At 42.3% G+C, this 24,489-nt stretch overlaps 1 protein-coding gene across 2 annotated transcripts in view; it reads right to left on the bottom strand.

The window, feature by feature from the left end:
• phf12b (PHD finger protein 12b) overlaps positions 1 to 19,920 on the bottom strand; it is a 94,222-nt gene extending 74,302 nt beyond the window's left edge. For both annotated transcript variants that reach the window (XM_070857135.1, XM_070857136.1), the window contains exons 1-2: positions 19,275 to 19,920; positions 18,757 to 18,938 (exon numbers count right to left, since the gene is read on the bottom strand). In XM_070857135.1, coding sequence (XP_070713236.1) covers positions 18,757 to 18,938; positions 19,275 to 19,340 — 248 coding nt within the window. In that variant the 5' untranslated portion in view covers positions 19,341 to 19,920. The remainder of the gene's footprint in view (positions 1 to 18,756; positions 18,939 to 19,274) is intronic.
• Positions 19,921 to 24,489: the final 4,569 nt, after the last annotated feature.

Below are 24,489 nucleotides of genomic sequence, written 5' to 3'. Positions count from 1 at the left end.
AACAAATTGGCTTGCATATAGATGACTGCCCTAGGCTTTCAGGGGGAAAAAAATGAAACCCAAACAAATCAGGAAACTAGAGTCAATGCCATAACTGTTGTTTGAAGATTATGGTAACTTTTCATATGTAGCTCTTATGTACACAGTGACATAAGAGATTTGCAAATTTAAATTAAACGGATAAAACCCAGACATACTTTGCTGTGCAAGCAGCATTGTGAAAACTCTTCGCAATTCACAAGCTTTGGAACCGATTGTCAAAATCCTGCAATGAACACTGGAACCAGTTAATTGGGAAGAAACATCAGTCCATGCTGCAGGCCGAAGGATTAGAAGGCACTGCGTATTCAATTCAATTCCATTCCATTCCTAGGTTAGCATAACATGCTGTGCCTTCCACAATGCCAATCTGGGTGTTGCTTCTATGGCCGTATCAATATCTTCCCTTGCCCATAAAACTGCGTGATTATTTGCCAGTGGTTAGAATTTGATTCTCAGCTCTTACCATACAAGGCAAAAAAAATTCATTAAACACTTGTCGGGGTCAGCCTCGACTCAGTGCTATCATTAACGCCTCTGATTCAGAAGGTTGTGGGTTCAAGGCCCATTTCAGAGACTTGAGTACATAAGTTAGGCCAACACTTCAGTGCAGTACTGGGCGAGTGCTGCACTGTCAGAGGTGTTCTCTTTTGGATGAGGTAATAAACCGAAGGCCCGTCTGCTCCCCCACGCAAAAGATTCAATGCCACAATTTAAATAGGAGCAAGGGAGCTATCCTGTCATCTGGCCACACTTAATGCCTTATAGAACATCACTAAAATAGCTTATCTCTTGAATTATCCTGTGCTGCTCGCGATACCATGCCATGCACAATCTGGCTGCTGCATTTCCCTGTATTACAACAGAACAATTCAAAAGTACTTCATTGGCTGGGAAAGACAGTTAAAAATAGTATCTGAAGAGGTTTTATTCTGAAGATAAAACTCAATTTTCTCACCTGACAAATGTAGGTTTATACAGAGGTTTTTCCAGAGTTGCAAGCATGCTTCTCAGGGTCAGGAAGCTCCAGATTGGGCCAAAGTAATAGCTCCCATTCGTTTCAAGGGTCTTCAAGACTCTCCACAGTGATATCACTGCTCGTCTGCTTCAGCTTCAAGACCCAACCTGGCATATCTCCATGCCAGGTGAGAAAACTGATGGCTAGCGGCATTATGTCTTGGAAATAGAAGAGCATTTTGAACAAAGAAATGTGTGCTCTAGATTTTCCTTTTCCTTCGATACTGCACTTCAGTTTTTAAAAGCAAGGGAGCTTCAAAAAACTTGAGTGGTAGCATAAACAAGGGTTCCTCTAATGTACATGATATCTACACAAATTTTTTAAAATCTTGCCTGTAATTTTTTGACGTCAGTCATCTATGCCTCCATGAGAAATTTGTGCAAATTCCCCGACCCCAAATTTAAAACTTCAGGGACCCTAAATTTTAAACTAACATCTTAATTTTAAAAAAAGTACATATAAACAAAAATCTTGGATACTCATTGCAATCTTGTCATGGAATATCAAAACATGCACATTTTTTCCACAAAGCTATACTGGGTATGGCTATACAAAATATGCACGCACAAAATGTTTATTTCTTCCACAATTAGTAGGCAGTATGAAAGAAGCTAATGAGCATTTTGAAGCTAGTAAGCATGCAGAAGAACACAGTTAGCAGTGAATCGTGATTGTGTCACCATCAACTGTAATTTGGAGAATTTAGAAGGACATACTTTTCCATTTAGTACAAGACAGTTAATTTACTCGAAAGTGTCACGGAAGAAATTAAACGACTATGATTAGAGATCTACTTCTAACAGGTCAGAGAGATCCTGACTGCTTGGTGGGGGATGGGGGAAGTACTGATTATTTTTCATCAATGAGCTGAGGAATGCATTCAACTGGGCACTACTACTTCTGTGGGGAGGAAGCAAACAGGAGACATTAATGAAGAATGGATTTACTCTCAATTTTTAAACAAACAAAATCCCAAACTTAGTGCTTGGCAGTACAGCCTTTTCCAAATGTCATTTCCAAAATAGGACTTTTGACAGTTTAAACAAACTGCACCTTCCAAATTCCATTAAACTTGAGATTCAAGTTTTCAGAATCTCAACTTTTGTGAACTTATAAAAATATACTTATTTTTAAAACTTTTTTTTTTAAAAACAACTTGAGCCCCCTTTGCATAAAGTACATGGGAGAGCAATTTAATTGCTATACTCTGATTTTTTTTCCTGCGGGGGTGGGCATTGGTCAGAGGCAGAAAGCTCATCCTGACAATTTTCACTCTTCCCTACATAACATTTGTTCTAGTTATCATAACATAACGGACAACACAGGAAACAGCTCGAATGCAAGTTAATCAACTCTGAAATTTACACCCTAATTAGGTCTTCATGTATCCATTACTTACACTAACAATTATAGTTAACAATTAAACAGAAAGACAGTTGGAGCTTTGATGTAGATTACATTTGTAACTTTTGGAGTTTCACAAGAGGAAAATACTAAATCATGATAGACCACAATTATTTAGAGTTAACAGATTAAATTAAAAAGTATGCCATAAATTTGGGTCTTTCGATCTAATTTACGAAACGCAAAAGCTTAGTACAAGAACAAAATTACATTATATGGAAATGTAATATCAGGATTATATGGATGAACTCGAGAGCCAAAAATAACCAGTGCACAAGCAAAGCAGTTATACGTTTTGTAACAACTTTTCGCTGCCATAAGGTACACTTATATATAAAAGATAGTCAAGCAGCCAACTATAACCCATTAGTTGGCCAACATGATAGATCACAAATTGATAGAAATAGTAAACATGTTCGATAATATAAATTTAAAATGTTTCAATATAGCTTGTATTTGAAATGTTTATATTGATTCCAGTGAAGTCATGTTGCTGCAAGCAGAATGAACATCAGCTGTTACCTGTGTAGGCACCAGCAAGGAAGTTCAAAAGGGGACAGGATGCTAAAATATCAGTGATGTTCAAAAAATAAAAGCACCATAAAATATATACCAGTATATTTTGTTTAAAAAGATTTATTTAGGTTCAACTTCAAAAAGCCAACACTTCGTTAAGAGTAATGTATTATGACAACTGTGTTGTGATCTGGGTAAGGTGATCTGCAAGCACCCCTCTCCTGTTTATAAGAACATAAGAATTAGGAGTAGGAATAGGCCATACCGCCCCTCAAGCCTGCCTACCATTCAATATCATGACTGAACTTCTACATCAACTCCACTTTCCCACCCTATCCCCATATCTCTGGATTCCCTTAGTGCCCAAAAATCTATCGATCTCAGTCTCCAATATACTCAGTGGCTGAGCATACACAGCCTTCTGAGGTAGAGAATTCCAAAGATTCACAACCTTCAGTGAAGAAATTTCTTCTCATCTCAGTCCTAAATAGCCACCCCCTTATCCTGAGACTATGTTTCCTAGTTCTAGCCTCACCAGCCAGGGTAAACAGCCTCTCAGCATCTACGCTGTCCCAATATCTCCTTATGTGGCTCGGTGCAACATTTTGTCAAATTCACTGCGGTGAAGCACCTTGGGACATTTTACGACACAAGGATGCTACAGTATATAAATGCAAGATGTTACTGCTGATAAAAGTAAATGAAGCAATAGAGTTTAGTTCAACTTGAATTGGCTGTTCTTTAAATTTCATAAATACGCAATCCTGGAATATTCCACGTTTATTTCTGAAGCAACTATAATATGATTTTTAATACAAGCTCTTGGAATCTGGAGCTGATTCATTAAGGAATTCCATCACATCCTTCTCATTTGACCTTGATTCATAAATAAAGTTACAGCTACCAAAATTGCACTGCAAGTTACCTTAGCTTCCTTTTCAGAAGTCGGAGTCCAGTGTAAACTCAAGCAAGAAAGTAGTTTATAAAGAACTGGCTTTTTCAGTATTCGATTTTCTGGTTCCAAAGAAACCCCACAAATGCATGCATCACAGGCAAACCCTGCAGCGTTTGACAAGTTCAGTTGAATTTTTTAAAAATAAATTGAAGAGTTGTAGCAAGCAATGATGGTGTTGGAGAGAAAAAGTAAGAACCTCAGTTAAAAGTGGCAACCTTGGATGGGAAGCAGAGAAGCAAAGAGTTTTCTTGAGATGGGAGAGTGGGAGCATCTTTATGGACAGAACTTGATTCGCCTGATTTTATTGATCAGTAAAATCAGAAACCACCAGCATGACTCCATTTGAGCTGCTTGGTAATTTACGTCCCCTGAATCCCAGTGAAACAGAATGAGCTATGACAGCTTAAAAGCAGCTGAGCATGCATTAGAATCAACCCTCAATTTGAAGTTTAGCCAACCCATTAAGTACAAGCTGTGATAACACATTTTCACATTACATTAGTCAAATTAGAACACTATGGCAAGTTTTGTTGTGAAATATCTAGTCCCTGCATTTGTCCATGCTTGTAATCTTGGAATGATACTTCCTCACTATACTTAGAGCTCCTGTAATCAAATCGTTTTTGCACCTCAATCGATTAGCGGGTATTTGGAGAGCTATTGGAACTGGTTACCTCAATGCTGTTAATCATATTTTCAACAACATTAAAATGTGCATAGTACCTTCAAGCAGAATCTAAACAATCTTTCTAGACTCTATGTACAAAGCAGTAAACGTAACTGAAATAGAAAATAAATAAATAAGTTTAAAATAAAGCAGCTTTAAAGCAGATCTGGATGGAAACCCATGTTATACTATTACACAGTTCATCGTAGACAATTGAGAATGGCATTAGCAGAGATTTACCAGAAATTTGTCTTTCTCCCACCCTCTTCTAATCTATCGTGTAGCGCAAGGGTTTCTAAACAACAAACCAGTGGCTGGTTTTAGACCACTAAGCCATTATATCCAGACTGCGCAGAACTGTGGAGGAGTTAAGACAGGCTTACATTAGGTTTCTATCACATTTGGGGAAATATCTTTTGTTTCTTTTCCAATTCCCTGACACCAATTACACAGAACATCACAGGAAATCCCAACATTGCCTGAGGTGTTGCTCAGTCATATATCTTACAGGTGTGCAAAAGGATTCAGAAACTCACTAAAGTCACCTACTACCCAGAGATCACAACTGCATTAGTTGACATAGCAAAACTGAACAGGAAGCGCTGACAGAAAATAGTGACCAAAAATTGTACAAAGAAGTAGTTTGTGGACAGGAAGTGAACACCCAATATTGATATGGTGTCAAAAATGAAAGTTTTCTAGAAGGCCATGTTGGACAGCCTCCTGACAAACTCTAGTTCTGCTTTCCCCCTCTTCTACATCTCATTGCATGATGCACTGGCCAAGAGGATGGACAAACAGTATGTTCCCCAAGTTCCATCGCTTTCAAGTAGGCTACTGGATGCTCGAAAACTCGGGGGAAATTTCCAGTCTCTAATCAATGCTGGTAACATTATCACTTGGCAACATTAACCACAAACCCAGAACACTGAAGCACCATGCAGCCTTTGCTAGAACAGGTAAATTCACCACAGGACAGTAACACAGATATACCTTATCAACCTTGATTTGATACAGGTTGTGCAGACAGTGTAATCCAAAAAAATTCCTACATTTGATCGTTATTGCTCACAAATGCAATGTCGCAACGTGCTCTATATAATACTCATACAACAATGTGAAAACCATCACATCATAGAACACATCCATTCATCATGAAGTACTGTAGGGTGACAAGACTAGTGTTTGGTCAGACACGTACATACAGTTCCAGGTTCTACAGAAACCTGGCACACAGAACCTTACTGCTTTTATATAGGTTTAAGACTGACAGTATGAGAACAACTATTAATTTATTGCAATCTCCAGCTGCTTTTACTCAGTACAGTGCTGAATATAAATGAAAATAACCAGATTATTGACATTAGGAGATGCATTCAATTTTACTGCCTGGTAACAGTTCAATGCAGTTCATTGCAAAATTAATCAATTCAGGAACTTAAATAATGGTTTAAAATCACAAACTGATCATCAGTAATCTTTTCCAAGTCACTAACTTTTTAACTATAGATCATACGAGCATTGAATCATTAGATGCAAAGCACTGATGAGAGTTGCAGGTGACTTTTGGGTAATTAGTCCAGTATAATGATGAACACATGATATTCTTTTATGTCCACTTGAACTGTGAAAAATGCACGGCAAAAATTTATGGAGCGTCTTGGAGGATGAGAGGCTGGCCAGGAAAACATTGGAAGAGTCAGGTCTGGAGGTGACACCAGCATTGTTGAGGATTTTGGCAGCAGATAGGGCTGAGGCAGCAGCGGAGACGAGTGACTTTACGGAAGTGGAAGTAGGTGGTTTTTATGACAACGAAAACAAGGGGTCCGAAGAACATTTAATCATCGAGGTGTAAAAAAAAAATAGGAAACTTAATTGTTTACGGCAATGACCCTTTTCTCTTTTTACATGATTTGTACTCAGTCTAGATTGGCTTTGTTGGACTATAATGCCAGAAAGACTCATGACCAAATGCGTTTCTCTACATTAACATCGCAAAATAAATATTTTCTCCTTAAGAAAAGCTTCTATTTATCATAACCGTAATGTGTTCAAAGACCATCAGGTAATGGAAATCATAAGAAGGGCATAACAAACTAAAAAAATCATCATGGTGAGTATAAACTTTTAAAACGTTTAAAGAAAAGTAAATATCATAATTATTTCAGTATGTGGTTATCTGGCTTCTACAACTTAGTTCCTGAAGTTTCCAAGTTATGCTACATCCCAGGTTGAGACACTTTACATAGGATTGATTACATGTTGAGCATGAAACTACTGAATTGCGGTAAAAACCCAACTGGTTAACTAATGTCCTTTAGGGAAGGAAATCTGCCGTCCTGACTCACTCCGGCCTATATGTGACTCCAGATTCACAGCAATGTGGATGACTCTTAACTGCCCTCTGAAATGGCCTAGCAAGCCACTCAGTTGTATTCAAGGAGGCTGCTCACCACCACCTTCGAGGGAAATTAGGGTGGGCAATAAATGCTGGCCTTGCCGGCGACGTCCACATCCTGTGAATTCATTTTCAAAAAACATAGGATATACAGCACAGAAACAGGCCATTCGGCCCAACCAGTCCATGCCGGTGTTTATGCTCCATTCGAGCCTCCTCCATCTTTCTTCATCTAACTATCAGCATAACCTTCGATTCCCTTCTCCCTCATATGCTTATCGAGCCTCTCCTTGAATGCATCTATACTAGTCACTTCAAACACTCCCTGTGGTAGCTACTTCCACATTCTCACCACTCTCTGGGTAAATACATTTCTTCTGAATTCCCCATTTGATTTCTTGATGACTATCTTGTATTGATGGCTTCATGTTATGATCTTCCCCGCAATTGGAAACACTCTCTTTGCATCTACTCTATACCTTCCATAATTTTAAAGATCTAGATTAGGTTAACCCTCAAGAAGAGAAAAGTGACCCAGCCTGTTCGTCCTTTCCTGATAGGTACAACCTCACAGTTCTGATATCATCCTTGTAAATCTTCCCTGCACCCTCTCTAGTGCTTCTACATCCTCTTTATAATATGGTGATCAGAATTGTATGCAGTACTCCATGTGAGGTCTAACCAAGGTTCGATACAAGTTTAGAATAACTTCACTACTTTGCAATTCGATCCCTCTAGAAATAAACCCTGCTGCTTGGTTTGCCTTGCTTTTGTATGGCCTTGTCGCTACGGTTAGTGATTTGTGTATTTCTACTTTACTCCAACAGAAACCTGGTTATGCCATCAACATGCAAAATACTTGGTTTTCAACAAACGTTTTAATAAGCACACAATATATATTTTGTAATCAACTTTCTCCCCTCCTATGGAGGGCACTGAATCTCAATGGGACACAGGACCACCAGTGAAAGTAAGTTTTCAGCACCAAATAAGTCTTTATTGTGCACATCTACACCAGGAATGTTCAACGCGTTATCCTAGGCCACGCATAGGCCCCAATCCCTGGCAACCCAGCCCTCAAAGCCCAGGTAACGGAATCCTATTTATGCATATGTTTTTATTTTATGAGTGTGTAGGTTGGGAAAGAGCCATTTTCAGCATTGTTCCATCATTTATGGATAAATTTTAAACCAGATTAGCAAGCTCCATCAGTATCAACAATTTGAGATTCTTGCAAGTTAATGGGAACATGGATTTAAACTTTATACATGCCCTCCAATACTCCACAGTACAGATCCATAAGGCCAACAAAAAAGTTTAGAGATTCACGCCCTAGATAATAGGTGTTTTTATGCTGCATTTAATGTGGTGCTCGTGCCACTGGTGGGTCTTCTTGGCAGATGGCCTTGGGCAGTTTCTCTTTTTCTGCATTACAAGTCACAAAATTAGTTACCAAACCACAAGACATATTATTTAGGTTCACGCTGCACTCCAGCAACATCATAATCATCATTTTTGATCGCATTTTTTATAAAAGTACCAAATAAAGTCAGTGCAGAGTATTCAAAGGAACTGAGAAATAGTCAGATTAGCCCTGTTCATCACCCAATTGCTCCCAACAGTCTTGTTTATTTTACCTCCAACATTAAAAATAGCCACTCCAATCAAGGAATCAAAAATAGCTACATTTTTTTTTTAAAAAAAGGACGCAAATGCTGCCAAAGAACCAGAAGTAATAGCGCATGAGCATTTCCAGTAGTTTTTTTGTTTGTCGTCACCGGACTTCCCAAAATGAGGAAAAAAGCGGATTTAGAGAATTCTGTTAGAACCATTAATTTTAAATAAAATTTGAACCGAGAGCTTATTTTTTAAAGTTGTTGTTTGTCCTATTAGAACCGTTAAATTTTAAATAGCATTCGAAGTGAGAGATCCAATGAATTGTGACAGACGGGCATGGGGCTTAATTGTAAATTCAAACCAAAGATGGGAAATAAATGTATTTTGTGAGAATGTAAATTATCCTCGTAATCCTATTCCAACCATCAGAAGCAGTGGCACTAATGCAGAACTGGAGATGGTTGGAAAGGAGACAATTGACTGGAACGGAATGATTAGCGGATATTTCAGACATTTAAAGACGTGTATGTGATCTGCCAGGATTTGCTCCTGTGACTCTAAGTAACCATGCCGAGCAGGAGGTGAAAACAAAAGCAAATTACAGTGGATGCTGGAGATCCTCCGTCTGTTGTGGTGAACTGTATTTTTTAATTTGGAACCCGACAGTTATGCGCAGAATGTTTCTGCGCAGCTTCTGGTTCGTTGGCAGGAGTCACTCCATTTCCTAAAAATGACATTAAACGCTGCTGATAACTGAGGCACATGTAGTTCTTATCTTCATAAACTCTGATAATGCCAAGGCAAAAGAATCTAAGGATCAATCTCAAACTCCAACTAAACTTACCAAACGCTATCTAATTAAAAAATACACACATTGAGACAGCGTATATTCAAATAAACTTTCAACAAGTTTGCAGATGACACTAAGCTGGGTGGCGGTGTGAGCTGTGAGGAGGATGCCAAGAGGCTGCAGGGTGACTTGGACAGGTTAGGCAAGTGGGCAAATGAATGGAAGATGCAGTATAATGTGGATAAATGTGAGGTTATCCACTTTGGTGGCAAAAACAGGACGACAGGAAGATTATTATCTGAATGGTGACAGATTAGGAAAAGGGGAGGTGCATCGAGACCTGCGTGTCATGGTACATCAGTCATTGAAGGTTGGCATGCAGGTACAGCAGGCGGTGAAGGAGGCAAATGGCATGTTGGCCTTCATAGCGAGAGGATTTGAGTATAGGAGCAGGGAGATCTTACTGCAGTTGTAGAGAGCCTTGGTGAGGCCACACCTGGAACAGTGTGTTCAGTTTTGGTCTCCTAATCTGAGGAAGGACGTTCTTGCTATTGAGGGAGTACAGTGAAGGTTCACCAGACTGATTCCCAGGATGGCAGGACTGACATATGAGGAGAGACTGGAACAACTGGGCTTGTATCCACTGGAATTTAGAAGAATGAGAGGGGATCTCATAGAAACATATAAAATTCTGACACGATTGGACAGGTTAGAGGCAGGAAGAATGTTCCCGTAGCTGGAGAGTTCCAGAACCAGGGGTCACAGTCTAAGAATAAGTGCTAAGCCATTTAGGACCGAGATGAGGAGAAACTTCTTCACTCAGAGTTGTGAACCTGTGGAATTCTCTACCGCAGAAAGTTGTTGAGGCCAGTTCGTTGGATATATTCAAAAGGGAGTTAGATATGGCCCTTACAGCCAAAGGGATCAAGGGGTATGGAGAGAAAGCAGGAAAGGGGTACTGAGGTTGAATGATCAGCCATGATCTTATTGAATGGCGATGCAGGCTCGAAGGTCCGAATGGCCTGCTCCTGCACCTAATTTCTATGTTTCTAACAATATAATGTTCTACTTTGTTCAATGAAAACAAAACTATTTTGCACTGTTTTTGTCTGTTGAGTTCTATAACTTTATTGCACTCCACTTTATTTGACAAATGGTTGGATGAGAACACAAATGTTTATTCAAGAGTATAAACATATTTCTCCTACGGTCTTCAAAAATAATCTAGTAAAACTTCAAGTTACAGGATCCAATATACCATTAGCTATTAAATATTTCAGCAAAATAATACCTTTTAACAAGCCTCAACAAATGTGGCATTGCATTCAATTGTTGGAAAACTCTTAATGGTCTCCGAAACATTATTTTCTGCACATATTTTTTAAAAATCCTCAATGGCCTAAAATTGTTCAGTTTAGAATATCGAAACCTGTCCCGTTCACGACTGAAAAGATTCAAGGTGGCAAAACACAAAGCAACTTCACAACACAATTAACCATCGCCATCTTGGTAATGGTCACAATGACCTCTGTTATAGTCACTACCTTTGTGGCATTGCCCAAAATGAATCCAGTGAACTTGGCCAAGGGATAAATGTCAACTGTGTCCAAACAAAAACATGCAGACTTCTGTATTTATGCTGGCTATATCCTTAATAAGCAGAGTCTTTCAATCCCTTTTAGTTACGTTTGCCCATTTGTGCTAGCACTGTCAAAGATATTTCTGGGTTTTGCTTTATCATTTTAATACACCTGTTCTATAGCGCAGAACTAGCTACAATGCCTCAAGTGCATATTGTGATACAAGTGGTTTTAATGGGGACTCATTAAATAGGTTAATCCTCAAGTACTTAGAAGGGTTTTACTTCCAAATTACATAATTAACCTTTCATAAAACAAAAAATGCTGGAAATACAGCGCATGCCAGTCAGCACCTGAATAAAAAAAAAAGAGTAGCCTTCAGGCAGGTTCCTTTGTCCGATGAAGTGTCACAGCTAAAATGTTAGCCATTTTCTCTTGCTAGTTGACTTGCAGTTCTTTTTCTTCCGGAGGCAATTCTGTTAAGTGTGAATCTCAGTACAGAGCCTTGCTAGTGGCGACAGTGGGTCAGAAACATAGGGGCTATAAATGGGCTCGACTCCACTATCATATTCACACCTAAGAGGCTCCATGTTGGGAGCCCCGCAAAATTATTTCACTTTCCAGCTTATCTTTTCAGCACAACTTTTATAAACACTCTGCACAGCAGATTATATTAGCTTTCCAAATACAAAGGTTTAAAATGGAAGCTACAGAATCCAAGGGTATGAAGACTTAAACATCTGGTTACCTAATTAATTTTGATGCAGAAACACTGCTGCAATCCTCAATGCAATCAGAATGCAATCTTGAAAAATCACAGCTCCTGCTGCATTACTAATGTTCACTGGAAAGTTTGTTAATTAATAGGTGCTATTACTAAATAAAATCAACAAATTTTTCAGTTGAACAAAATATCTTTCCCAAATATTTTAACTCGAACCATCTCCTCAAAAGAACTTAACTAAAATTACCACTCAAATTTCAAAAGATCACGGTCTCTGCTCGTGCAATAATTTAATGTACTCGACACCACTCAAAGGGTCCAAATTTGCCGTTTTTTTGGGAGCAACTTGATTTTTCTGGAGTATCTTAAAAATCCTCATTCTGCACATTTAATTTGTGCCAGTGTAAATGAGTTAGTTAGGATTTTTTTTTTTTAAATGTAGTTTTTTCCCCCCCAAAAGGCGACGTTAGCAACGTTTTGGCCATTTAAGCCAGTTTGGGCAGCTAATAGTTGCTCCAAACTAACTTAGGCTAGCGTATGTAGCCACTTGTGGCCGCACAGAAAACCCTTGCGGAGAGTTAAGAAATCAGCACAGGTTAGTACATTCTAAAGCACCAAGATTTACAAAGCACAAAAAGCATTCAATAATTAAAAAAAGGAAGCGGAGAAGACCTGCACCTAAAGCATACAAAGTTTTAAGGAAAGATTAAAAGAAAATAAAGGAACTCTGCAAACACACAATCACAGTAGTTTAAACAACACAAGCAGCTACTTTCATGTACAGGGCTTTTTTCATGTCACTCATTACTTTGCACATTTTTACAGGTCTCCTTCACAATCATTTTTTTTTTAACCTGTACAGGAATCTCCCTAAAACAAATTAAGCCGAGCGATGTTTCCATTCTCTAAGTAATTGGCTCCAAAGGGTGTATGCCGAGATACTCCCAAAAGGTGTGTAAAACAGAAACAACTTCCCCATATTTCTGCCAGAAACAAGTTAGCGCAGCAGGTTTCCATCTGTTCAATAGCTCGCGGGTCGGTGCGGGAGACCATTCGGCCAGGGATAGAGGCGGAGAACAATGGGTAGTCCCTTCGGCCAGGGATGGGGCGGCAAGCATCGGGTCCCGCTCACAGCCTGCAAGACGCGCTGGGAGGGCAAGGAGCTAACTGCGCATGTGCACAGACTCCACTGCCGACACTGTTTACAGCGCAGGGCTGTAGCTCCGCCCCCCACACCACTACATAGGAAAGGGGTACTGAGGGAATGATCAGCCATGATCTTATTGAATGGTGGTGCAGGCTCGAAGGGTCGAATGGCCTACTCCTGCACCTATTTTCTATACACCGCGCCAGGACCAGGGACACACAGCAGAGCTGCCAGAATCATGAGTACGTTTTTTGGTGCCGTTTTGAGCACACAAAGTCGGCACAACTTGGGAGAGTGCGACGGAAAAAGGGGTTGGGTAAATTTGGGCCCCATAACACCAACTGTGGAAATTAAAGAACAGATCAACCTCTGTGATTAGTAGCAAACCACTAGTTTTATTAAAGTTGAGGGGAGCTACAGTACTCTAGGATTGCCAAAATTAATCTCCAGCTTCCAGCAAACTGCAACAGGAGCAATGAAAGACAGCAAAGAGAGATGCATTGGCCAAGACTACAGAATGCCAAATTTTCCAAACATTAAATCACTGCACTCAAAGTTTACTCTGTGCTCTCAAGTATCTTGTGCCATAAAAAACTCTCATTAAACAGGTAGAATTTAAGAACCCAAATCTTTGTAGCCCCACATCTTGCAAAGTATGTAATTAGAAAAGTGTACAGTATAGGCCAACTTTTCTGGAATGACTTTTGACAATATTTTGAGAGTCACCTGTAGACTTATTCATCCGACAGAGAAATATCTGAAGTCTTGCATAGTCATGCAAACGTTATACAGGCCAATCTTAAACCGAAACATACAAATATTGTGTGTCTCCTTCAAAATTTGGCTCAGCAATCATAACTTCCTGTTTGAACCTGCAAGCTTTGAAGTTGCACAGGGAGGGTATGTAAATGGTAGGACTCATTCAAGAAAATTTGCTATAGTAAGATTCCTGCCGCTCCACAATGATGGCTCCTATACTGTGCAGACAGATGATATATTAGTTGCATTACCAAATGTACAGTTATGTACAAATGCTCCTCTCCCCAACTTCTGTCTGACGCTGAACCAGACTGTTTGCAACCTTGGTGTCATATTTGACCCTGAAATGACCTTTCAATTACATATCCACAGCATAACGAAGACCGCCTAGTTCCACCTCCATCACATCGCTCGTCTCTGCCCTTGCTTCAGCTCATCCGCTGCTAAAGCCCTCATTCATGCCTGTGTTACATCTAGACTGGACTATTCCAACGCATTCCTGGCTGGCCTCCCACATTCTACCCTACGTAAACTAGAGATGATCCAAAACTCGGCTACCCGTGTCCTGCTCACCCATCACCCTTGTGCTTGCTAACGTACATTGGCTCCCGGTTAAGCATTGCCTCGATTTCAAAATTCTAATCCTTGTTTTCAAATTCCTCCATGGCCTTGTCCCTCCCTATCTCTGTAATCTCCTCCAACCCCACAACCCACCCGAGATGTCGGTGCTCCTCTAATTCTGCCCTCTTCAGCATCCGATTATAATGGCTCAGCTATTGGTGGCTGTGCCTTCTGTTGGCTAAGCCCCAAGCGCTGGAATGCCCAGCCTAAACCTCTCCGCCTCTCTTTCCTCCTCCAAGATGCTCCTTAAAACCTACCTCTTTGACCATCACCTGACCTAATTTCTCCTAATATGGCTCGGTGTCAAATGTTTTGTCTCATAATACTCGTGAGAAACACCTTGGAACGTTTCACTACGTTAAAGGCACTATATAAATACAAGTTGTTGTTGTTAAGACTACATCTTTAAGACAAGGGAAATACACCTTGTATGATCTCAATTTTATCCTAATGTGCTACTTTTAACAGCATTTTTCTTATCGTAAAAATGAGACAGATTAGGAAAAGGGGAGGTGCAACGAGACCTGGGTGTCATGGTTCATCAGTCATTGTAAGTTGGCATGCAGATACAGCAGGCGGTGAAGGCAAATGGTATTCTGGCCTTCATAGCTAGGGGATTTGAGTATAGGAGCAAGGAGGTCTTACTGCAGTTGTACAGGGCCTTGGTGAGGCCTCACCTGGAATAGTGTGTTCAGTTTTGGTCTCTTTATTTGGGGAAGGACGTTCTTGCTATTGAGGGAGTGCAGCGAAGGCTCACCAGACTGATTCCTGGGATGGCTGGACTGACATATGAGGAGAGACTGGATCAACTGGACCTTTATACACTGGAGTTTAGAAGGAGGAGAGGGGATCTCATAGAAACATATAAGATTCTGATGGGACTGGACAAGTTAGATGCGGGAAGAATGTTCCCGATGTTGGGGAAGTCCAGAACCAGGGGACATAGTCTTAGGATAAGGGGTAGGTCATTTAGGACTGAGATGAGGAGAAACTTCTTCACTCAGAGAGTTGTTAACCTGTGGAATTCCCTGCCGCAGAGAGTTGTCGATGCCAGTTCATTGGATATATTCAAGAGGGAGTTAGATATGGCCCTTACAGCTAAGGGGATCAAGGGGTAAGGAGAGAAAGCAGGAAAGGGGTACTGAGGGAATGATCAGCCATTATCTTATTGAATGATGGTGCAGGCTCGAAGGGCCTACTCCTGCACCTATTTTCTATGTTTCTATGTAAAGGATCATCTGTTCAAACAAATTAAAAGTTTAACAATTACAAAGAAAATCAAAGGACAAGAGTGGCTATTTGGTCCACTGATGCTCAGCAATTAATTAAAAGGACACAACCAATGTTGGAGCAAGCTATATAATGATGAACAGTCAATGACCTGAAACGTTAACACTGTTTCTCTCTCCACAGATGCTGCCTGACCTGCTGAGTATTTCCAACATTTTCTGTATTTATTTCAGATTTCAAGCTTTTATAGTATTTTGCTTTTATAGAAGGCAGCTTGGCTTTAAAATACAGGCACGACATCAAACACCCGATAAACCACATCCTCCAGGACTACAGGGTACTGACAGAAGAAAAACAATAAATTATATCCGATACAAACCAATTTTGCGGGCTTAATCAGTTGCATCCATTTTAAACGGGAATAAACAATGCCTTTAAAGCATTTGTGATGCAGCATTAGAGAATGTGATCCGATAAAAGTGAATTCTAGAACTAGGAAGATTCCCCCAATGAGTACACTAACATTAAGCAGAACATTGCCTATACTGAACAATTACTAACACTGTTGGGAGCACCATCACCATAAAAACTAGCAGTTCAAGGTGGCCCACCATCACCTTCTCAGGACAACTCACGATGGGTAATAAATGTGGCCTTGCCAGGTTTTCCCATGATCAGAGAACAATGTGTTCATGTCCAAGTGCTCCAATCCATTCAATTGCATTTCAATCTTACAGCACAGAAATCCATAACTAAATGGAGATGATAACTACTAAACCACTTTGTTTTTTTTTAAATGTCATATTTACTGCATCTGCCAGTTAGCATACTTTATTACAGTATATGCCAGTTGACAGGGTTCCATAAAGAGCATTCTATCTGGAGTCTTACAAACGTAAAACTGACATTGTTTATATAGCAGCATATCCCCTGCGGCAAGAAGCTTTGTGCAACTTCCTGCACTCAAAAACAATTGCGAGTTTCATGCCAAATTAGACTGAAAACTTCAAAAATAACTGTCATACAAGTTATGCAAAAGCTAATATCTTATGAAACAACCACAGTCTAGGTTAGGAATTTACCACTGATTAAAAGCGGCTAATAGTAAAGCTTCCACTGACTCATTAAAATGGCCACAGACTTCTGGTTTTCAACCGAACATATAATCCGTACAGAAGAGATACTGCTTCTGATATCTGACACATTCCCCCACTTACAAGAACAAAGATTCTTGAATCCTAATCCTGTGCCACTATTCTGCACGACCCTGATTTGCTAATACTGTCCAAAGTTTATTTGCCCTAGTTAGTAACCTGATCTATTCGGCATGGAGAGGAAGGGGGAAAGCCAAAATCATAAAGTCCATAATGATCACTGTTGATTGAGAGGGCAAGTGGATTAGTAAAATATTGGTTTAGTTTAATCTCACCAAAATGAGATGATTTTGAGAGTCTTATACGGGGGTCTTATGGAGATTGTGCCACTTGGAGGAAAAAACACTGCTCTACTTGCATACCTGCCATAAAAATCACAAGCATAGATAAAGCCCTCCAAAATGTAATTTTATATATCATTAATACCAAAACATAAGTATACTGTTTCTGGTCCTCAGTAAATAATGCTGCAATGAACAAAGGAAAAACATAATAGAAACATGACCTGAAAATCATATCTATTTACTTAATCTAATTAAGTGTTTACAATGTTAAAATGAATATTGCTCAACTCCTAATTCTCCAGATTTCTGAAAATACCATTAATTTATACAAAATCATGCACACTTGAGGACATATGGTTATCAAGTGTGCTTTATATGCTGAAATATAACAATTCCAAAATTCAACATCGACAAATGCTTCAAGTGTACTCCCATATAAACCATATGATAAAATTAGACAAAACTAGGCAATAGTAGAACTACTGAGTGACAAGAATTGAGCTAATTTGCGTAACGAGGATAAAGCCATGAACTAATGCCTTTTCTACAGGAGGTGCTCTAGGAACTAACCAAACCAGTTTAACAAAAAAGATGGGGGAGGTTTAATGGATTCTTCAGACACCAACCTGATCGAACTGAAAAAAAGATATATATCCCTATACCTGACTTTAAAGCTTCACAAACCAGTATGCCTAGCAAAAGTATTTGTTGTTCTGCTTGCAGTAGATAAATATTTTGAACAAAAGTCACTAGATTTTAATAAATCAATGTTAGATCTTTACACTGACCAAGTACCACACAAATATTTAAAGTAAATAAAAAGTGCTTAAAATCTCACAAAAGATTAAAAATGTGCTTACATTACGAGGCAGAATGGAATGCCTTTCATGAAATGCCATGGTAATATGCTCCACATAACTCTAAAGGACAACATGAGTACTTTCAGCAGGAAAGATTAAAAAAAGGAATCTTGAAAAAGCTATCTTAATAAGGGAAAAATAACGCCCCGGTGCTTCCTCAGAACTCCGACACTTCTTCCCAAAATCACCAAGAACGTGGCCAACTCAGCCCAAATCTGACACTAACTCCTCGAACCGAGAAGTCAACTAAAATGGCGCTGCGAATCGAAAATATAATTTAAACGAGAGGTCGCCATGTTGCGTATTTGCAAACATACACAAAGTGGAGGAAAGGAAGGCATCCGCCTCAGTGCACAGCAACGGGTGCTCAGGGAACAGGCCTGCGAGCACAACAGGAAGCGATCTCAGAGTGCAAACAAGGCCGTGAAGAAGAAAAACACAGACACGAGTATTTAGTCAATAACAGCTCCCCTCCCAAACACAACCCGTCCTCAGGAGCTCCCGTTTGCAAAGTCAAGAGAGAGAGAGGGCAGTGTGGGGGAAAGAGATGGCACGGGAGCAGCCAAGGCCCGAGCCGGGTGACAGCAGGATCTCTCTTGAATAATGGGGCTACACGTTTACAGTTTCCTTCACCCATGTAAAGTTCAGATTGGAAGCTTTGGGCCTCGTTCAGACCCCAGTTAGCGAGAGGACGGGGAGGAGGAGGAGGAGGGAACAGGTCAGGACGAGAGCTACTGCTGTACAAAAAGCAGCCACTAAAATGCATGCACCCAGGGAGTGCAGGCACATTTCAACATGAAGCCCGTCGGTATCTCGGCTGCAGGGAAGCACCAACAGGAAGAGAAAGGGGGGGAGAAAGGAAGCCAGACCATTGCACCGGGTTGCACTGGATGCGATTGAAACGAATCTCTCTCTCTCCCCGCCCACCCCCCCGGACCCGACCGAGACGCTCCTCTCTCAGAGAACCGAGGCTCAGTTGCAGAGTGAACTGACCAGCACTGAAGGTGGAAGGCGGCCGGGCAGTGATCGCAGCAGAGCAGGTCTCCTCCCTCCTTGCAGCTGTCGCAGGTGTCGTGGTTGGTGGCCCGGCCGCTCCGCCGCGGCTCCTTCTCCAGCTTCTTGGCCCTCTTGTCGCTCTCCTCGCTCTTCGGAGGGGCCAGCAAGGCTTGGATTTTCTGCAGCAAAAGAGGAGAGGAGGGAGAAACAAGATATATATATATATATATGTCAAAAAGAGAAAAACCAGCAAGAAAGCAATCCGCGACCCATTCTTTATGCATGATTAAATTTGGAAACGTTTCTTATCCTCTTCCCTTCCCTCCCCCAAAAGCCAACTGGGAAGACGTGGAGATTTCTAGAACGTATAACAAAAGGATTTTTTTTTTAAAAAAAGGAGGAATGATCGAGGCCTGAGGGGGGTTTATTTTTGCACATCTTTTTTTAAAAACATTTAAAGCCGCGGCTGCAGATTTGTTGTGGGGCGCGATCGGAAGGCCAGCAGCAAATCTCACCTCCATCAACCCTCCCGAGGTGTCCAAGTCGTAGACAATCGTCTTCGTCTCCATTTTATCCCACATTCAACACCGCCGCTTCTTTTCCGCGGAGAGGCAGCCGGCCCCTGTGATGGAGGGAGCCCCCCGAGCGGCCGTCACCAACACCCACCAGAATCCGTCACGGAGCAGGGCACCCCCCCAGAAAAAATCCGCTTCTGACTCTCGGCCCAACCGAAGAAAGACGGACACAATGTGTGTGTGTGTGTGGAGATAGCGAGAGATACAGAAAAATAAATCCACAATAATCCCAGCCGTTCGCATTCAACGGGGTCCACCGGCGGCAGCAGCAAAGCCAGGCCTGGGCCGCGGCCTAGCCGACCTGAAGCCTTCCCTGGGCGAACATAATATTCGCGTCGATCCACTCGGTTTCCATCCGTGCGAACTGAAAGCCCCAGAGCCGCGACCATTCAGCGGATAATCCGGCGGCTGCACCGAGGCTCGGGAGGCGCAGGCCGCGGGCGGCAGGCTGTGTATTCCCCGGGTGTTGGAGCTGCCTGAAGCCCCGCCAGTGCGTACACAAACACTCGTAGCCCGGGCTTCTGGCTTTACATTTTTTTCTGCCTCCAACTTGGCGCAAACTTTCCACACACATCACACGCACTGCGCAAGCGCCGCCACAAAAGAGGGGGAGGGAGGAAGGGGGGAGAGAGAGCAGCTGCGCACGCGCCGCCGCGTTCTCGCCCAACTGCGCGTGCGCCACCGAAGGGTTCGCTGTGAATGCGCATGCTCCCGGTGGAGATCGGCCGGCGCCGCCGCGCGGAGGACGCCAGTTCTCAACGGCGCATGCGCCGACTGCCTGGGACTGCGCGGCCGTGACGTCAGCCCCAAAGCTCAGCCTCCCCTTCTCCCTTGTGATCACCGTCCGCAGAGCGCAGCCAATCCGTTTCCTCGGCGGCACGTCCCCTTCATCGTCTCAGCACTGCCGCCTTCGGTCTCTCACTCCGCATGCGCACTGTGCCGAAAAAAAACACTCACTTACTGCGCATGCTTCATGTCGCAAGCACAGCAAGCCAATGACGCAATTGCTTCGTGCCGTGCGTAGGATTCTGGGAGTTGTAGTCAAAGTGACAACAAGTGAGTTGGGTGCCAGGAATCTGCAGCAGTGTTCCAAATCATACAAACTGGAGCGGTTGCACAATTGTTGAACATGGTTATGCTAGAAATCACTGTTTGCATGTACTGGTCCCATTCATAACAATGTTTTTTTTGTTGATATGCAACATGATTTCTTTTGTTGTTTCTGTGTGTTCTCGCATAGACAAACACAGGGTTTCAGAAATCTGTCCATTACATTTTGACTTTAATTTAGACGTTTTCCATTATGTTATTTGATGTTATATGGTACATGGGCATACTAAGTTTAATTTTTTTAGATATCTTCATTACATACTAAATAATCAGTCCAACAAAGGCTGGGTTTCATAGTGAAAAGTGGCAGATGTAATTTCAGTTTAAAAAAATTTGTTTCATGCTTTTCTCCACTAAATTAGTCAAGCAGCAAGAGCATAGTTTTGAAATGATACCACTTCATAAACTCTGCCCTTCCAGCCACTGTTACTGAAAGCTAACTCTGTTCATAAATTACAACTTGCATTTATATAGCATTTTTAACGTAGGAAAACATCCCATGGTGCTTCACAGGAGCATAATCAGACAGAAACTTGACACTAAGCAAAATAAGTCGATATTTGGAAGACTGATAAAAAGCTTGGTCAAAGAGGTATACTTTAAGGATGGTATTAAAGGAGGAGAGAGAGAGGCGGAGAGATTTAGGGAGGGAATTCCAGAGTTTTGTTCCCAGATGGTTGAAATGGATAGCAACCAAAGTTGGTCATGAAGGGAGTGGGGGATTCGTAAGGGGCTAGAGTTACAAGAACAGAGAGTTGGAGGAGGATTGTAGGGCTGGAAGAGGTTACAGAGATAACGAGGGGCGAGGCCATGAAGGGATTTGAGCATGAGGATGATAAATTTTAAATTTGAAGCTTTGGTGGACTGGGAGCCAATGTAGGTCAGGGAACACAGGGGTAATGGGTGAGCTGGACTTGACGCGTGTTAGTATTTAGGCAGCAGAGTTTTGAATGAGCTCAAGCTTATGAAGGGTTGAAGATGGGACATCGGCCAGGAGAGCATTGGAGGTAACATAAACAAGGATGCGAGTTTCAGCAGATGGGCTGTCTTGGGGGCAGAGACGGGCAATGTTATAGTGGGCGTAGGCGGTCTTTGTTTTGGGAAAGGATATGGGGTCGGAAGCTCAGTTCAGGGTCATATATGCTGTCAGTTTACATGTGGAACCTCACATCATGTCTTTGGAAGTTGTTACCGAATGGCAGCATGTCAATGAGACATAGGAAGGTGCTGAGGACAGATCCTTCGGGAACACCTGAGGTAATGGTGCGGTGATGGGAAGAGAAGCCATTGCAGGATATTTTCTGGCTATGACTGGACAGGTAAGAGTGGAGCCAGGTGACAATGGGAATAGAGAGGCCATGCCAATGACAAGGTCAAGGAGGTGGGAGTGAATATGGGTAGGAAAGTTATATGCAGGAAGAGGTTAAAGGAGAACAGGAAGGCAGTGAATTGAGAGGAAAGAGGACAAGGTGAGTTGAGATGGAGGTTGAAATCACCGAAGATGAGGAGTTTAGTGCAGAGGCTGAGGGAGGAAAGCAGTGAGTATATCACAATGAGAAACTCGAGGTGAGGCTTGCTTGGATTAATATGTCCTTACTATACAGTACAAATGCACACGAGGCCCATAATAGCGAAAAGGTCACTCTGTGACCAGTAACCTTTATTTGCCAGCACTGAAGGGATGAAGGTGGGTGGCGCTTCCCCTTTTATACCTGAAAGTCCAGGTTAGGAGTGTCTCCCACAAGTTCACCACCTAGTGGTCAGTGTTCTCACGGTGTACAACTTAGGTCAGTTTATACATGGATTACAATGGCATTTGAATACATGACATGGATGGTAGAGAATGAGGACGTTAAAGGAGTGGTGAGAGGGGTGGAACAAGTTGAGGTGCTCCTAAAGGTATCAGAGGAGTAGGGAAGAGACCAAAGTGAGATATAGTGATAAGGGCCACACTGCCACCACATCAGAGATTTGTCATGACCTATTTCCAGTCTCAATCACGTTGGTAGAGGAAAGAGCTTAGTGAAAGCAGAACACCTCCTTACAACAACAACAACTTGTATTTATATAGTGCCTTAACATAGTAAAACATCCCAAGGTGCTTCACATGAGTGTTATAAGACAAAACTTTGTCACCGAGCCACATAAGAAGGAATTACGACAGATGGCCAAAATCTTGGTCAAAGAGGTAGGTTATAAGGAACGTCTTAAAGGAGGAAAGAGAGGTAGAGAGGTGAAGATGTTTAGGGAGGGAATAGCAGATCTTAGGGTCTAGGCAGCTGAAGACACGGCCAGCTGCCTAGTTGAGTGATTATAATCAGGGATGCTCAAGAAGGCAGAATTTGAGGAGCGCAAATATCTCAGGGGTGGAGCGGCATTTGTGAGTTTGAAGGAGATTCATCATCATCATAGGCAGTTCCTCAGGGTCAAGGATGACTTGCTTCCACACTAAAAATGAGTACTCAGGTGACTGATGATATCATTTTAACGGTGGAAGATGCCTGTGTGTGAATTATTTTAACATGGGGTGGCCATTGCACACCAGCAACCACACGGGCTTGACGGAGCAAGGTCTTGGTCCAGTGGCAAGGGGATCCAAGACATCTGGAAACCAGGCTGCGCTGCATGTGCCAATATATACACACAAACTCAAACATACTCCTACTGTCCTACTTCCTTCTTCCCACAGGTTCTCTCTCTACATGGAATTCATAGTATGCAATGTGAACCGCACGACCTCACAGCCTCGCTATTGGCCCGTGCTGTGCCTTCCGTTGGTCTCATCCACGCTGCTCCACCTCTGGGCTCCGACCTCGCCACTCCTCCGTGCCTTGTCCGTCCTCTCCTCTCCTCTCCGCTTCCGATCTCCGGACCTTGCCAGTCCCGACCTCCTGACCTCACTGGTCCTGACCTCCGCTCCTCGTCGGTCCCTCCCTCCGCTCCTTGTCACTTCCGACCTCCGCTCCTCACCTCTTCTGACCTTCGCTCCTCGCCACTTCCGACCTCTGCTTCTCCCGCTCCCGACCTCCGGTTCTCCCGCTCCTACTCCTGGGTTCTGACCCCTCCACTCGGCTCCACCACGCTCCAAGATATGTAACCAATCATCTACCTGCATTCTGATGACGTCTAATTTTGTCACCCACTTTGGTTTTGTCGACCTCTCGAGACAGTTATTGATTCTGCTACTGCAGTGGCTAGCTTTTTTTGATTTGCCCCCAGCTCCAACCATCGCTCACACTCCAAACTGCTCTTCTGAGTGTCCTATGAAGTCGGGCTTTTTTTGATTTGAAGATTACAGAGACAGGGTGGGGCGAGGCCAAGGATGAGAATTTTGAAATCGAGGCGTTGCTTAACCGGGAGCCAATGTAGGTCAGTGAGCACAGGGGTAATGGGTGAACGGGACTTGGTGAGTTAGGACACGGGCTGCTGAGTTTTGGATGACCTCAAGCTTACGTAGGATAGAATGTGGGAGGCCAGCCAAGAGTACATTGGAATTGTCAAGTCTAGAGGTAACAAAGGCATGGATGAGGGTTTCAGCAGCAGATGAGCTGAGGCAGGGGCGGTGATGGGCGATATTACGGAGCTGAATATAGGCGCTTTTAGTTATACCGCGGATATGTGGCCGGAAGCTCATTTCAGGATCAAATATGACACCAAGTTTGCAAACAGTCTGGTTCAGCCTCAGACAAATGCTAAGGAGAGGGATGGAGTCAGTGGCTCAGGAATTGGGTTTGTGGCGGGGACCAAAGACAATAGCTTCGGTCTTCCCAATATTTAATTGGAGAAAATTTCTGCTCATCCACAACTGGATGTCAGACAAGCAGTCTGACAATTTAGAGACCGTGGAGGGGTCGAGAGAAGTGATGGCGAGGTAGAACTGGGTGGCATCAGCGTACATATGGAAACTGACGCGTGTTTTCGGATGATGCCGCCAAGGGGCAGCATGTAGATGAGAAATAGAAGGGGGCAAAGGATAGATCCTTGGGGGACACCAGAGGTAACGATGCGGGAGTGGGAAGAGAAGCCACAAGGAGAAAAGGAAAAA

The sequence above is a fragment of the Pristiophorus japonicus genome, chromosome 16, assembly GCF_044704955.1.
Source record: "Pristiophorus japonicus isolate sPriJap1 chromosome 16, sPriJap1.hap1, whole genome shotgun sequence".
Taxonomy (NCBI): Eukaryota; Metazoa; Chordata; class Chondrichthyes; family Pristiophoridae; genus Pristiophorus; species Pristiophorus japonicus.
This window is presented reverse-complemented; position numbering and strand designations above follow the sequence as displayed.